The 18081-nt window shown below is 32.4% G+C and overlaps 1 protein-coding gene across 1 annotated transcript; it reads left to right on the forward strand.

Moving 5' to 3' along the window:
• The first annotated feature begins 4847 nt into the window (after positions 1–4847).
• LOC145686635 (cuticle protein 19-like) lies at positions 4848–11862 on the forward strand. The gene is made up of 3 exons (XM_081760102.1): positions 4848–4908; positions 9416–9487; positions 11416–11862. The coding sequence occupies exons 1-3, from the start codon at positions 4894–4896 to the stop codon at positions 11674–11676; spliced, it is 348 nt and encodes a 115-aa protein (XP_081616228.1). The 5' UTR covers positions 4848–4893; the 3' UTR covers positions 11677–11862.
• The last annotated feature ends 6219 nt before the right edge of the window (positions 11863–18081 follow it).

An 18081-nucleotide genomic window follows, 5' to 3' on the forward strand; every position in this document is an offset into this window, starting at 1 on the left:
GGGGAACTGGGCCCTACCCTCCTAACCCTTCGGCCTCCCATGAGTCCAACAGTATGGCAGGGAAGTGCTTACCAATCAATCTGGCTCAGGTACTAGATAAGTTTAGCTAAATACATTAACGAAATATGTTCAGTTACCACCGCCATGCGTTTGGCAGATTCATCTGGAACTGAACAGTAGTAACTTTTTTCTCTTATAAAAACTAAGAAATAAATATTTGTGTCACACTGCAACTGTGGTGCATAAAAAAACACTTTGGTTTTTGCCTATGATAACGTCGCCAATATTGTATATACGTAGCACTTTTGTGTAACGGATTTTATATAACATTGCTGACGGTGGTGTCCAGGGGTAAAAGTAGATCTGAAAAGGCAGGGGGACCGTAGGTAGCGACATGACGTCAAGCCATCCCCTCTCCCTATCTTTGCCCATTGTAATTTTTTAGAAACTGATGGGACGCTGTACATATTTTTTGCAGGTCTCCCCGTGCTCCCCCGCAATTTTACCCCTGGTGGCGCCATATATTAAGCTAGACACAAACCATCTGAAGGTCTAATACAACCTTCTCAAAAATTCAAATTTCGTCAATTCTGTATACACGATATTTTCCTTTGAACTGAAAAAATCATAATTATCTATGACTTGAAATTTAACTATTTGGCTATTTAAATTTGCAATACATATCGTGCGATTTTTTTTTTCCTTTCGTGAACCTAAATTTTCTCATTACAATCTATAGACAATGGTTAACGTAGGTGTTTTGTTATTTTTCTTGTCTATCTTCGAAAAAAAGGTATACAATATAGGGTTCTATTATTATTATTATTATTATTATTATTATTAATAATAATAATAATAATAATAATAATAATAAATAATAATAATAATAATAATAATAATAATAATAATAATAATATAATAATAATAATAATAATATACTTCCAAACTATGGTATGTTTAAGTGTTGGAAGTCTTATACAACAGCTGTATCTGTCCCTCCATCCATTGGTCCAAAGGTCGAGCAAAAATGGTCAGAGATATCGAAAAACTTTCTGTATATATATATATACAGTAGAGCGTCGATTATCCGAAGTAATTGGGAGACATGGGTGTTCGGAAAACTGGTTTGTTCGGATAATCGAACTGTACATGTTTATTTGCCATGCGCGGAGCGGCACGCCTCAACTCTAAGCTGGCGCAGCTGTTGCTGTGAAGAGCTTTGATACTGCCGCTACTTCTACAGCCAGTGCCAAACCGACAGAAGTGTGCTGATTGTTGAAACACAGCGACTGGCGGCTTGGCCGGTCAGCAGCGCCTTATGAAGGCCCCATTAGAAGCAATGTTCCGCCAGCGGTGGCTCAGTGCGGCGACTACTGTGGGAAACTTGGTTTGGGAGTGAGGGGGATGATGGACGGCTAGGGTGGGAGAGTAACAGGTGCGAGCGAGTACACAGTTCGGTTAAGCGGTCGTTCGGTTGACCGACGTTCGGATAATCGCTGCTCTACTGTGTGTACTATATATATATATATATATTCATCGTCCCGGGAATGAGTTTTAACTCGATTTTTATCTATCTGTTAAAACCGGAGATTGTAAAAATCTACGATTTTCGGTTACAAGATTGATAAGATTAATCGCATAATGAATAAAATGGAAGTAGTTAGCCACAAGCGGTTTTTTCATATGGATCCAATACCAACATATCTTTCAATTCTGATTTTGTTCTTTTCATTGCAACCGGAAGTGATACATTAATTACTTTTCCTACTTAAATGCTAATCACTATAGAGCAAAAACAGTAAAAGAGTCTGCGAGTAATGCTTTTTTGATATGGATTCAGCATCCGAGAAACAAGTTCTACTTTTAGATTCAACGTACGAGGAACAGGTTCTACTTTTAGATTCAACGTACGAGGAATAGGTTCTAATTTTGGATTCAACGTACGAGGAACAGGTTTTAATTTTGGATTGAGTGTCCGAGGAACAGGTTCTACTTTTATATTCAACGTACAAGGAACAGGTTCTACTTTTAGATTCAACGTACGAGGAACAGGTTCTACTTTTAGATTCAACGTACGAGGAACAGGTTCTACTTTTAGATTCAACGTACGAGGAACAGGTTCTAATTTTGGATTCAGCGTCCGAGGAACAGGTTCTACTTTTAGATTCAGCATCCGAGAAACAGGTTCTACTTTTAGATTCAACGTACGAGGAACAGGTTCTAATTTGGATTCAACGTACGAGGAACAGGTTCTACTTTTAGATTCAGCATCCGAGAAACAGGTTCTACTTTTAGATTCAACGTACGAGGAACAGGTTCTACTTTTAGATTCAACGTACGAGGAACAGGTTCTAATTTTGGATTCAGCGTCCGAGGAACAGGTTCTACTTTTAGATTCAGCATCCGAGAAACAGGTTCTACCTTTAGATTCAACGTACGAGGAACAGGTTCTAATTTTGGATTCAGCGTCCGAGGAACAGGTTCTACTTTTAGATTCAGCATCCGAGAAACAGGTTCTACTTTTATATTCAACGTACAAGGAACAGGTTCTACTTTTAGATTCAACGTACGAGGAACAGGTTCTACTTTTAGATTCAACGTACGAGGAATAGGTTCTAATTTTGGATTCAACGTACGAGGAACAGGTTCTACTTTTAGATTCAACGTACGAGGAACAGGTTCTAATTTTGGATTCAACGTACGAGGAACAGGTTCTACTTTTGATCTTATTGCTTTATTGCAATCAGAAGTTATAGATGTTCTACTTCAAGTTTGAGAAGGATTGTATTTGCGTAGTTTGGAAGTCTATATAGTGTGTTATCACTATTGTTATTATTAGTGAGAATCAAGATGAGAAATATGTCCATTTTAGTCTCGTTTTAAAACGAAAATCGAGACAAAAGGAGAAATTTCACGAATCTCATGGGCACCACTACTTCACACAAGTCTCAACACTGTTCTAATCTTACATGATTCATAGTTTTCTTTTTTTTAAAGAAATATATGATAAAGTGGTTTTAAGAACATAATAAAGAGCATTTATCAACGTTTCAAGATATGCAAGTCATTACCAATACACTCCAATAATAAATACAGTTCCATTCGTAGACTTCTCTGGATGCGGAACGTTTTGATTACTTCTAGGTTAAATTTAAATATAAGATAACTTCTATTTTAATCGCCAAGCCCCATAATCAGATAGAGGTCAGCAGGGTTTACTGGCTTCTTGAATAATAGGCTAATTGAAGTGTGCATAACATATATATGCAATTGGCACTTAACACTTTAAGTGCTATGGGCATATATTTTATGAACACTTTGTCTATTACAGGGCGATATAAGTTATTCACACTTCACATATTATTCAAAAGGCCAATGAATGCTGCTAGCTTCAGAATAAAACATCTGATTATTGGACTTGGCGGTGAAAGTGTTAAAGAAAAAATCAAGTCATAAAGTTTGTAAGTAAATTTACATTATGAGACGAGGTAACTTTCGAGACACGAGAAAATTTCCGAGACGAGACGAGAAAGCATTTTCGAAAATAGATCCTAATTTCTCATCTCGTCTCGTCCAGTAGGCAAGATGAATTATTATTATCATCATCTTGAGTCAACATTCTGGCCGTACTATCAATTGAAGAAAGTGAACGATATTGGCAAATGTAGTTGCGCTGATCCATAGCCGTTAGGGAACATTAGAATATCTAAAGGAAAGAGATAATGGACTCTAGTCCAGAATATCGGTTATAATTGAGATGAAACTAATGACGTGATGACCATATATTCTCTAATTTTAAATCGCCAACTGGTCAGTTTATGCCCTTAGGAATTCGTTTCAGGGAGTTTATTACTATTTTGAGATGAGTCAAGTTTAACCGAAATTATATTGAACATTTTCTTTTTACTAGAAATGTAAAATCTAAAGGTGAGAATTAGTTCTTTTTTAATATTGTGGATACCAAACTTAATGTGAGAACAATTTAAATTCATTAAGTTGGTTATTTGCAACATATTTGCAGCATTGCGGGTTTGCAAAGACTAATTAATATGTATGTATCATTGAAGCGTTACAATACACATTCGTTGTGTATATGAGTTTATGAGTGACGTAAGTGATTTATCGGCAGGATTGAGAAATAATTGAAGCAAGTTAAATTACATTTTAATATCAACCATTACACAACAATAAGTTTATCAAAATGCATACATTAATAAATAATAAGAGAACAACATATTTTAATATTAAGCTACATTCAATTCGTCCTTTTATAAGATAATTTTATATTAGTGGAAAAATAAAACACAAAACTTTTCAATCTTTAGTGCTTACGTTAAAGACAAAAATGTATGCACTATAAACAATTTCCACACATGATTCAGTCTCCCAACAATAAAATTATACAAGCAAAATATCGCAATTTAGTGTTTTTCAAAATATATATTCTCACACTTTCCCTAAAACTTGCTAGGGAATATTTTTTATGCTAAGGGAACGAAGAAGAAGAAGAAGAAGAAAGAAAGAAAGACTGTTGTCGCCAATATTAAAACAGAAAAAAGAACTTCCTTAAGATATGTATCACTGATTTAATGCACATGAATAATTAATAATTCGTGTAGGATTTTTTTTACAACTCTTGCGTCTGCAGTTATGTCACACAACCGTAAATTTCCTTTCACAACAGTCCCAACACTAATCATTTTAACAATATATGTATTTAGTTATATTACATTTTCTCACTCACATCGTCTTCTATATTTTCTTTTTCCTTATGTGAAGTTTTCACTTTTTCTTCTTCCAAAAAACAAAATTCTCCCTTCTATATATAGGTTTGTTCTTCTAGTTCACGTATCATTGTATTCGTTTTGTCAGTTCGGTCAAATTGTAGACATCATGCGTGTGTACCTGGTAAGTGTGATTGGTGGCAGTTGTTCTTTTGTTTCTGAGTTTAGTGAAATCACTTTTTTTTAAATCGTTGATTACTTAACACTTGTTCTGTCAGTGGTAGCAGATCAACGATTGTTAAGTGTCCGATTTTGCCGAATCGACCTTTATTTTAAGAAAATAAAACAAAAATACTAGTGATTTGTCAAGTGATTACATTTTAATTGAGGAATTGATATTTAATAAATTTCAAATTTTGGAGTGCCTCCGTTGTGACTTATATCTATAATTCACAATTTAGTAACCAATATTTATTTCATTATAATTCACTAATGATTCGAAATTTATCTTCACAAAAGTTATGTTACGTTCGAAAAAATTCTTTAAATAATTAACCCATAAAAGAGATAACTGTTCAAAATATTATTTGAAAAAAACATAGTTTGAAAAAATATATTAGACGAAACCGATAATTGTTCAAAAATTATTAGAGAAAAATAATTAGATAACTGTTCAAAATATTATTTGAAAAAAAACATAGTTCGAAAAAATATTAGACGAAACCGACAATTGTTCAAAAATTATTAGAGAAAAATAATTATTCGAGAACACAAATAATTGTTCGAAACGTTATGCGAGAAAACAAATATTTGTTGAAACAATAATTTGGGGAAACAAATAATTGTTTAAAAAATTATTTAAGAAAAACATAATAGTTCAAATAATTATTAAAGAATAAATAACTGTTCCAAATTATTCGAGAAAAATAATTGTGTGAAAAAGGATTCCAGAGAATATACTATTATTCAAAAATTTATACGAGAAAACAAATAATTGTTCAAAAAATTACGAGTATTCGAAGAAGCAAAGAAATATTCAAAACTATTTCAAAAAGGAAATGATTTTTCAAAAAAGTATTGGGTAATGGATATCTAAGTAAAGAACAAATACTCAAATAAATATTCGGTTGATCAAATATTTCAACAAATTAATAACATTAGCGTTGCTTCTCACAAAATATTTCTAAGTGTTTACTTCTTTTTAATTGATTATTAATTGTTTTAATAAAATAAAGTCAAAATTTTTTATTTGTTGTTTGATGACTTTAGCAAAAACAAAACTAAAAAGTGCTAAAGTGTAAACATGCTAAAGTGAATTTGTTAGTTTATAAAAATTAACATTATTCTCAGTCAAGACAATTATCAGTTCACCGTAGCTCAACGATATGTTTTAACTTGATATTTTTTTTCAGCTATGAAACTGGATGAAATGTAGTGTTACAATGGAATGAAATATCCCGATATTTTTTACATCTATTAGTGCGCAAATTTGCCATTTGATGTAAAGACAAAAATAAAATTTTAGAGTAATAGGAACATGCTTGAAGGTGATGCAAGTAAGATAAATTTCCAAAAATTTGACCTTTCTTGTTGTATTTCAGCATCTTTTATTTTTTTCTATTTGCACTATAAAAAGTAGAGTTTAAATTAAAGTGGTGTTAAAAAATAAAAAATATGCCATAAATATGAAAAAAATGACTTTTTAAAACGATGAATTACTGTACACTAACATAGAATAATTACTCTGTTTTTCCTCCTCCCCCCAAAAAGTTTGTTTCTTGAATAAAAAGACATAACAAGTATACTCAAGTTTTTTATAGTACAAATAGAAGAGTGAAAGATTATAAAATAGGACAAAAAGTGCCAAGTTTATGGAACTTTATCGTACTTACGGCACCTCAAAGCACGTTCCAACTGTTCTAAAAACTTATTTTCTTTCACATCAAAAGGCAGCTTTTGTGCACTATTAGAAATAAAAACAAAGGAATCAGTTTTTAGTGTCACCCTAATGGACGTATAGACTAATTTAGGATTTGAATCATAAATATATTCACACTAGCAATGGAATCTGTTTTTCCAGTACTAAACATAAGAGTATCGTTATTATAATATTTTATAAATCGTAAATTCGTCTAATTTGATCACTATATTATTTTCTTTTTGCTTTAATATTTACTATTCTTGTTACATTCTTTCTGAAGATAGGCTCAATCTTAATGGATTTCGTTCTTAAGATATGCTAGATTCTATAAACAACACTAGCAAATAATATTAAGCAGGGATATTAACAAGATATGAAAGCTGCTTAAGAAATGATCGTGGCACCATCTAACTGTTAACACAGATAAACATTGAATTTAATTTTCAATCAATGTCAATTAACGTTAAGCGTCAACATGCAGCTTATACAGGGTGTATCAAAACTAAGGGGGACATAGACCAACACTGTTATGAGTAAAGATACGGCAAAATGTCAAGAGTGGAAAGTGCTTTGAAATAGTCGGTTTTCAATGTAAAATAGTGAACTTTTCTACTTGCAGCAGCTGCTTGGGCTCCATACTGATATGGCGCGCACTATGTTCAATGTAAAATCAATGTTGCCAGTTCACCAGACTGTTCCCTTTGTCCTCCACCATAACAACAATACTACATTGTGGGGAAACAGATTCTAGGTGTTCTAGGTTCCCTCACGTAGTACTGTGCACATTCTGTGTGCCATTTTTGTGTGCGATCTATTGGAAAAGCCTGCTGAACCGGAAACGATTTTTCATTTAGAATGGAAATGAAATTTTTCAGTTTAGCGTCCCAAGTTTATGCCCGTTAGAATAAGGGAGACGCTAATTAAGGCAAATGAATGATGATGGAAGAATTGGTGAAATGAGCATGTGGGAGGAAACGGGAGTATCCCTGAAAACCCACGGACACGATGTTGTCCACCATAAACTTACTTGGACAGGGATTGACCTTAGGCACTAGAGGTAAGCGTTCTATCACTGAATCACCGTGCGCCCCGCTTTTTTTTTTATTTAAGATAGGGCGCATTTCCTGTGTGACGTTCGAACGGCTATGCAATTGAAAAAATTGCCACTATTTGGATTGAAAACAATATATTTGCAACAACTTTTCATTTTTTTCTATTTTTTCTTTGGGGGGGTGCATCTTTATTCATACTGGACTTGACTCATAATCCTGGATTTTTGATACATTTGGTATATAAATAAAAGGATCCTGACCTATCTATGGAACACTAGCAAAGTGGAGCAATAAAATATGATTAATACTAATTACATTAGTGCGCAATTGGTCTTTGGTTTCTGGTCTCTGAAGAAAAAACAACTCTTAATGCTGAAGATGGTTTTAATGCAAGCATATAATCGTGGTCTCTGCAAATGATTGGTCTTTGGTTTCTGGTTTCTGAAAAAAAAAAAAAACCTTAATGCTGAAGATGGTTTTAATGCAAGCATATAATCGTGGTCTCTGCAAATGAACTCTTAAGTTAATTCTGAGAACAGTTTTAATGCAGGCATACCAGTATGACTTCTCATGAGCTGCACATTTGTCAGGTAATGACTACCAGAGAGCGAGAATACACTTATCCCTCGTTTCAATGGACAAAAAAGTGGGCAATAGCAGTCCAATGGTGCCGAGTGTCCGTAAGTTCCGACACTAAAAGGAACAAAACTATACTTTTAATCACTTAGATATCCAATTTGACAATGTAATATCTATACAATATAAAAGTTCGCACTTTAATACAGTAAATTCAGCATTTTTAGTTCAAAAATCAGGACTTTCATAATGAATCAGCTGCTTCAGATTTTCTCCATTACTTGCAATATTTCTTAAATGAAGATCCATTAAACCGAGGGTTGAGTATAGCCCACTGAATTCGTAGCAAAATTAATAATACAAAACTCCAAAAGTACTTTTCTTTGTAATACCTCTTAACACTGATTTTATCCATATGTAACATCAGTGATTGTAATTTACACCAATAATTATTGTGTTAATCTGACATTTTAAAAATATATATTGTTCTGACCAGCCAATCAGCGTTCAGATTTAGTTTCCAGGATCCTGTTATATTTAGATGCAACTTCCTTTTGTTTGTTACAGTGTCTGTTGAAGCCAATGTGTTCACTTAGTTGGCGAAACTGTAATGCATTTATTATTTTTAAATACACGTTGCTTTGTTAATGAATTGTATTTCTAGTTTAAGTTATTTAAGATAGCAAAACTAGTATGAACAATTTTGATATCAAAACTTATAACAATTTCGAGTTCAGTCAACTGGAAACTTTTAACTCACGAGTTATATAGCCTATCGCATTTTGGGTTTGGACTAATAAACCTGTTTTACTTAAGCAAATTCAATGTGTATTTCAATTAAGAATTTGTTTTAAAAAAATCAATATATTTATTTATTTTCTCGTTGTAGGGAGACTTGCTGGTTTCCAGTATATTTCAGTATTTTTTACTCTTCAAACAAAATAAATTACTTTATTGTAGAATGAGATCCAAATGCCGAAAACCTGAATACCATAAAACACATTGTTCGCCTTTAAAGTCATTTTATATGTAACATGCTTTAGAGATAATGTATAGGAAATATTTAACAAAATCTACGTCTAAGTCGGAGTAGAATGAAGTTCTTTTTAGACATTAATCTTTGTTTTCTCTTTCGATTTTAGGTTCTTTTCTCTATATGTGCTGTTCTGACGCTTTCTCAGGCTGTTCTCCCTATTGGGCATATCGACTACTATGTAAGTATAAAATTCAGAAGTAAACGTAGAAAACTTTTAAATCATTAAGCACTGATTAATCTGTTACATAAAAGCAAATGAGAGTTTCTGTGTGATCGTATGACATAATAAAACTGAATGAATTAAAAGTGATACGTGGAATTATTATCAACCGAAAACCTCCCAAGGATCATATGGTATAAAATTGATTAAATTCATATTCTAAGGAATAGCTTGGGGGTCATAATTTATGCGAAAAAGATTAAATGGTAAGATGTAAAACAATAAAAAATGACTCATATTAGTGTCCAATCGATAGTTTTCGGGGTCGCTAAGATGGTTAGCGAAACTTCCAGTGCCGTTTAAGTCCAAATATATCCTTCATTGGCCCAGAATGAGGGATAGAGATGGAAAGCATGTGGCATTATGGATTTTATTACTATACTTCGTAACGATAATCTGTATAAATATGTAAATTTTGTTATGGACAATGGTCCGGTACGGAAGATATCATTCTCTTTTATGGCCAGACCTGTACATTTACGGTGTAAGGTTTTGTGGCCAGACAGATTTCTAGGCAGTTAAGATATACTGTAATTGGCAAGAATGCAATTGTGAATGGATGTATATTCAATTAAAAAAAAGCAATATTGTAAAAATATAAGGTAAATGTTGAAAGGTCTTAGGAAAATACATAAGTTTAAATCTATTTTATTTTGTGTTATCATTGAACATTCATTGAATGAATTACGTCTTAAGTAGTTCAATAATTATATTCTGACGAATTTAGGGCAAATATGTAACTAACTGTCCAAAAAATAGCTGAAGTTAGAATCAATGTTACAACTTTCATTTTAATGCGTATTCTAAAGTGGAAGATGTTTAAGTAACTTCCTTCGTTCGAAGAAGGTACATTTCACTTTGTAATCTTTTAAAATGCACGCAGTGACAAGAAGGTAGTGCTTTTTATGCTATAAAATGAAGAAATAGGAGTAAAAATACTAACTCTGAGAGGCAGAGTTTTTATAAATAAAACATTAAATTGTTCTCAATGCTTTTAAATAACGCTCCACTTAAAATAGTAAATCTCCTTTTTATGCATTTTTATGCATTTTACAAAAATATTTTGAAGAGTTTTCTTTCTTTTACAGTTATTATTTGCTTTCTAGTCCGCTTCTAACGACTGAATGAACACTTGTGGAAAGTAATCATTCCTAATTTCTCCATTAATGGAGCCAGATAAAAGTCACAATGCAACATTAGACCACTCCGTCATCTATTAAAGTAATTCTTAATCGCTGATGTTGTCCACGCATTACGTAAATACTTTTGCAGTAACTAATTTTACAGTTAACCGAATATCTTAATATCTATTTTCAATACTTGAACAATTTTTTGAATATAAAATAATTATATATTATCCAAATTAGTTGTTCAAATAACGAATATGATTCGAAGCATCCATTTCTGGAAGATTCGTATTTTCAACAGCATTAGTCACAATATGAGAACCAACGTTCTAGCCGCACTGACATACCCATTCTCATGAGATCACCTAAGTCAAGCAGTGCCGCACCTGGTCAGAGCTAAGATGGGTGACCCTTATTACCTACCAAGCAGTGTTAATATTGCAGCTTCCGCCCAGCGTCGTGGAGACAACTGGAGATCTACTTGAGAGAAAGAAATAGCAAACTTCGATCTTGAAAGCTAGCATTAATTCTGTTGGGAGCCAATGTACGACCACACGTCACAATCCGCCCGAAAGCCCTGGCAAGAGCTGTTGCTCTAGGAGTTTTGTTTTTAAGGAAATAATACCACCTTAATTTACACTAAAGAAAGAAATATAAATTATACATCTTTTCATCATACTATGAACATAATATCTCCTTTAAATTTTAATATTTATCAATCTCCAAGATTTCTCATATATCTTTGTTATATTTTTTCAGGCCTACCCAAAATATCAGTTCAAATATGCTGTCAGCGATCACTTAACTGGCGATCACAAGAGCCAGGCCGAGGTACGTGATGGGCCTATTGTGAAGGGTCAATACAGCCTCGTAGAGCCAGACGGCAGCCTCAGAATAGTCAATTATGTGGCTGATGATCACAACGGATTCAATGCCATCGTCAACAGGATTGGACCTAATCTTCATGTGAAGCCCCACTATGGCATTGGTCTTGGATACGGTGGAGGAATCATCGGGTAGCCAGTTGATAGGTTATTAAACACTATGTATAACTGTAAATTGAACCAAAAAATCAGTATATCTTCTCTGTTGTTTTGTGTGTGTATATTTATTATTAAATTATTTACTCTTTCTCCTAAAAATGAAAGTGTATACATTTCATGGTACAAAATAAAATACACTAAAACCTTTATGTGTTTTAATGTATAAAGAGAGCATAAAACTATGAAGCCATCTGTAAGGCTAAAGGTTTGTGTGATCTATCAAAAGAGTTGATAAAGAAACAATAAATTCATACCCGGTTTTCAAAACCCAAAATTCGAAAACTAAAATAAAAGTCTCACCACACTATGAAATTTCCTCCGAACTTAACTTACTATGAATTAAAATACTAGGGTATATCAAAAAATATTTTTAATATATATTAGCCATTTTATGAGATTTATATCGTTCACCAAACACTGTTAGGGTCGTCAAATCTAGGAGGCTTAGGTGGGCAGGTCATGTAGCCAAAATGAAAGAAAGTAGGAATGCTTTCAAAGTTTTAACTGCAAATCCAATCGGAAATCGACCATTAGGAAGACCTAGGCGCAGATGGGAGGACAATATGAAGATGGATCTCACAGAAATAGGAATACAAAGTAGAAATTGGATCCAGTTGGCTAAGAATAGAAGTCAATGGAACTTTCTTCAACGCGGCATTGAACCTCCGGGCTTCATAGGCCATATAGTTAGTTAGAGTTTTAGTTAGGCATCTTATGAAATAAATTCGATTGATATAGTGGATTTTAAAATTTGTTTGTTTGTTTGTTTGTATATTTGTTGATATTTAGAGTCCCTTATCAGCACCGAAGGACATATAAGGCGTGGCCTATAGTTTAAGGTTTAATCGAAACCACAATAATTCGTTCAAATTTTTAATGTTCTCACGTTATCATTAGTGATGTTGTTTATTATATAAGCGAACAACATACTTTCTTTTTCATTTTTTAATTGAAAATTTGCATCGACCTTATCCGTTACCAATTTCATTATCTTTCATAAAGATCGCAGACATTTACGAAATTTTCCCTAAACATATAAATCAGACGTTCAGTACACAAAGAATTCAAGTCTACTTTCTGATCATTTCATTTTTGATGTATCTTTTGTTTAAGATCTCCATCTGAAACTTCTTTCATAATTTAAAAGATTCCTGTCCAGATATTTTAAATCTATATATTTAAAAATGGAAGTCAGTATGTTTGTGACTTAATACGACCGATCTCGATCTAATTTTCAATATAGATGAGGTTCAGGAGTGGGATCTCTTTTTTTACCATTTCACTTTGACGGTGCAACTTATGGGAAGGATATATATGGGAGACCGGGGTATTCACGAACACTTAAACTTTGATTATAAATAACAGTTTTGTTATTAAAGATAAAATTAAGATTTCTTGTGTATAGAAAGCTTGGAGATTTTCCTGTTTACTAAAGTGCAGACGAAAGTCAAAAGTAACATTTTTCAACAAACCAGTGAGGTGTTTTAAAAATGTACCTATGTTCGGGATTCTCCCAGTTGTCGGGGTAATCCCAAACATACTCTTTACTTTAAACTTTCCTTTACGAAAGAAGCGAAAAGCATTAAAATACATTAAAAATTATACCGTAATTTAGTATTTAAATCTTTAATAAGAATTTTAATTACAAACATAACTCAAGTTAATGAGAAACATGACAAATCCTCATAATCTTTGAAACTATTACAAATAAAAGCTAATAGGCAATAGGTCAAACAAAATGTACTCTTACGAAACAAAGTCAAAAATAACGGTGCATTAAGTAAACTATTTATTAAAATGGAAACATTATTTGGAATTGTAAAAATCACAGATATACGCATTAATGTCTTGCCCCCAAAGACAGTATTCTTTATTAGTCCAATGTTCAAATGCTGTTAATAGGTTGAACAAAATTGGCTAACTGCTAATGGACGCTACTACGCTAAATAAATTTGTAAAACACTGTGAATCACACACAGCCTATGATGAAGGATCAGATATCTAAAATAGGGTTACCAACTAAAGAATAATGAAGTAGGCTACTAATGACCTAAAATAATAAATATAGCAAACTATTCTAACTAATAAAGCTAATAATGCTTATTACCAAGACATGATCTATTTCCCAAACTAATTTCATTGCCTTATTAATTTAAAAAAAAAAAAACTATTTAAAAATGTTTGATAATTTATTTCACACAATCCCGAACACTCCGGGGTAATGGCAAAGATTTTGTCCGGCATTTCCCCAGGAGACATCATTTTATTGTTAAAGTTGAAACTAATTGTTGACTGCATACAGGCTAGTAAGATTACAACGAACTAATGCTCAAATATAGGAGTATGTATGTAACATTATAGGTAAGATATCAGCCAACTTACCTTGCACAGATTGTTGAATCAACGTTATAAGTGAACCGAATAACAACTTTACAATGGTTATTCGATGTGCAAATATTACACGTTCCTACTAGTAATATATTGACATGGTTTACAGGTAATTAAGAAGTATAATATGAGCCAAAGTTGAGCAATCAATTTGATCACAGTTGTGATTGGTATAAGTTTTTCTTTCACATCTAGCCCGGATGTACACAAGTTTCATATGAATTGAAATTACAGAGAATACAAAGAAAAGTATTGAAACTGAAATTAAACTCTCTGAAAGATTACTAAAAACTATAAATAAAAGAATGGACGAACATAACACGAACAGAAAGGTTAAAAAAATTACTTTTCTGTTCATAAACTAAACAAACTTGTGTATATTTCCTCTAACATACTAACCAAAAGTATTATTTGACACTATTCAGTTGCACGGAGAAAAAACATATGTAACGTATGTAAAAACGTTGGTTATATGCGTAAATCCTGTAGGTTTTGGACTTAACACTTTTATCTCATCTCAAATATATACACATCCTGAAGCAAACGTATAACTGAAAACGTATGTTTTATGATACTGTCCGTATAAGTGTTCTACTTTTTTAGTATCTATACATACTTTCTGTATGACTGTATATAGGCGATAAGGACCTCATATACAGATGGACGTATATAACATATAGCTGTCGTATGTAATATACAGAAGACATAAATGTCAGACATCCTGCAACTGCATGATGTAACATCTAAGAGGGAAAATGCAGTATGTATGCAGCATATGGATAATGTATTATCCGTACAGATTTCCGTAGTAAGCATATGAATTCCGTATATTTGTACAATATAACGCTGTCGGCATACCGGCTTTTTCTCAATGTATGTGGAAACGAATCGCAAATTTTATTCTCCTTTAATATCAATTAACTAAGCAGTAATGATGCCACATAACTAACAGGAAACAAGTAAGACGTATTATTAACAGGCATGATAAGAATTACTTTTATCTCATCTCAAATATAAAGGAGAGGAGAAAACAGAACAGGTGACTAACTTTCCATACCTGGGTAGTATTATTAGTAATATGAAATGTGAACGTGAAATAAAAGCAGGATAGGAATGGCAAAAGAAGTCTTTAGGAGGAAGAAAATACTACTGTATTTTGTGGGAACTTGAATAAAAAGTTGAGGAAAAACTCATAAAATGCTTCATGTGGAGTATTGTACTGTATGCATCAGAAACAAGGACATGACGCAAAAATTAATAAAAAGACTGAAAGCTTTCGAAATGTGGGAGTGGAGAGGAATGGAGAGAATTCACTGGGTCGAGCGGAAGACAAATGAGAGGGTGTTAAAAATGGTGGGGGGAAAGAACAATATTAGATATTATTAAGAAGAGAAAGAGAAACTGATTGGCAGATTGTATAAAAAAGCACTGTATCATGAAGGACGTGCTAGAGAGTATGATGGCAGGAAAGAAAGGGAGAGGGCGAAGAAGACTACAATTGATGGATTACATGAAAACTGAAAAATTGTACGTGAAGACGAAGAGGTTAGCCGAAGACCGTTTAGCATGGAAGCTTCTTAATTGTAGCAAGTGATCTGCCAATAATAGCAGAATATTATTATTATTATTATTATTATTATTATTATTATTATTATTATTATTATTATTATTATTATAAATATTATTATTATTATTATTATTATTATTATTATTATTATTATTATTATTATTATTATTATTATTATTATCAAATCAAGGAGTAAAATATAAAGCACCGTAAAAGAATTAGAGGAAAGTGAAAAATATTCTACTCCCTCTCTTTGTGCTTCAAAAATCAGTGACTTTGTGGTGGACAAACACCGTGTGCGTGGGTTTTCTCGGGATTCTCCCGTTTCCTCCCACTTTCTTCATTCCACCATTTTATTCATTACTCATCATCACCGTCTCCTTTAGCCTAACCGGTATAACCGCGGGACGTAAAACTCAAAGATTTCATTTCATTATCAAAAATCAGTGCTAAAGCAAGACAAAACAGCATAAAACAACAGCATATTCTCGCTCTCTCGTGTGAAGAAAATTTAATGTTGTCTGAAGTGTACTATATATATATATATATGCAAATGTTACTAACGAATAATATTTTATTCGCTGTATATTTGTATATATTTTCACTAATAAATGCCCTACATTCAACACTTGCGATAATACTTTCGAAATGTATTTAGCAATCAAAGAAATCAAAAATATACAGTAAAGAATATCCATCACTATTACATTTTTATTTTATGTAATAAATAAATGTGTATATCTAAGTAGACCCCTATATAATTTGGCAACTAGATGATATAATGACATGATAATTTGTCGATCGTCTCCATATTATATTATTGTCATTTATGGTCAGCTTCCATGATTGTGGATATGAAAAACAATACTCCCAACCACCCATCCAAAATGCGAATAATATAATACGGCAATAATGGAAAGAATATTTAAATTAGTTCACGCAAAATGGGCTTCAGTCACCGAAATGGCAAAATTGAGTTGTTTCTATGCATGAAGGACTTCCGTTTCATTGGTCTAACATTTTATAAACAGACATAAACTTTGATTAGTCTATGCAAAATGAGCTTGAGTCAGTGTCTGAAGCCCTTCCTGTATAGATAATTATATTTGTTTTATATATTATTGGAAATAGCATTCGATTAATGTTATTTTTATCTACATGGAAAACCCACCTGGATACAAATTGCAGGATCCGAAAAGAAGACATGTCAGGAAAAACCAAGACATGTGGTAGTCCTAACATATTATAAGAAGTTCTTATATTCCTAACCTAACTATATCTCAACTAACTTACCTAATCTAAAATTAACTACAGTTGTCTTGTTATAAAGGGAACTTTGGTAAAAATCTTTGCAAGTCTAACCATTGACAGTACAGTGAAAATATACAAAGATGAATGATGAAAACTAATATTGCCACTATCTGCAGCTTATACCGCCGGTAAAGTTCCCACCAAAAGTGCCAAAATCAATGACGTCAGGAAACTTCTGCCATATGTCCCCGATGAGCAAAACACTTACACAAGTTGATCATAAATTGGCCTACAGTTGAGCAGATAGAGCCAGAAATTTAAGACGATTGATAATGTTTTTATTTCTTTGAGAAAAAAAACTAAAACAATATTCAGTACATTGTGTTAAGTAAATTAATGCAGTCAATAAATATACAGTATCTTTGTTTCTATTTGGAGTTACGTTTTTTTATACTCATTATAGATTTTTAATTGGTCAGAAAACGTCTTAAGAGTGTTCCGTGTCTAAAAAAAAAGAGCAACAAAATAATAAAAGATAAAATTATGTGCATTCAGGGCTTCGTCTATAATTTACGTGGAGAAAGGGCTTCAGTCCACAGCAGAAAACAATTTTGTTACCATGACAATGAGCAAAAAAAAAAATTCCTATGTATAGAGCATTCGATTGATTTTATTTTTATTTACACGGAATGAAATTGGTTTATCTTTATTTTATAGTTTCAAAAATGCAATGTTTTATTTATTATTATTATTATTCTCAAAACTAAGTTTGTTTGACTGAAGTACTTTTTTGCATTATGAAATTCATTTACGTGAAACCCTAAAAACAACTATTCTTTAGGATTTAAAATTGAAGTACTACAACTACATTAAATGATAAAATAGAATGAAAACTGCAGCTTTACGTCCCTGGATAACGCCAAGCAGGCTAAAGGAAATAAAAGATTTAGAAAAGCGAATGATTGTAAAACAATCTGGTGTAATGAGAATGTGGAAGAGAGGGAATCCAGGGTAACGCTTATAAACCACAAACTCACATGATCTCAAATAGAATCAGGAATTCCGTCGTACAAGAACTGAAATTACTATTAACCTACGAGAAATTTCTTTTTACAGTTCTGAAAACGAAAGAAAAAGGCAATGTTAATAATTTGGCACTTATAAATTATTAAGAAA

Source organism: Thermobia domestica, chromosome 5, assembly GCF_964235325.1.
Source record: "Thermobia domestica chromosome 5, izTheDome1.hap1.1, whole genome shotgun sequence".
Lineage (NCBI taxonomy): Eukaryota > Metazoa > Arthropoda > Insecta > Zygentoma > Lepismatidae > Thermobia > Thermobia domestica.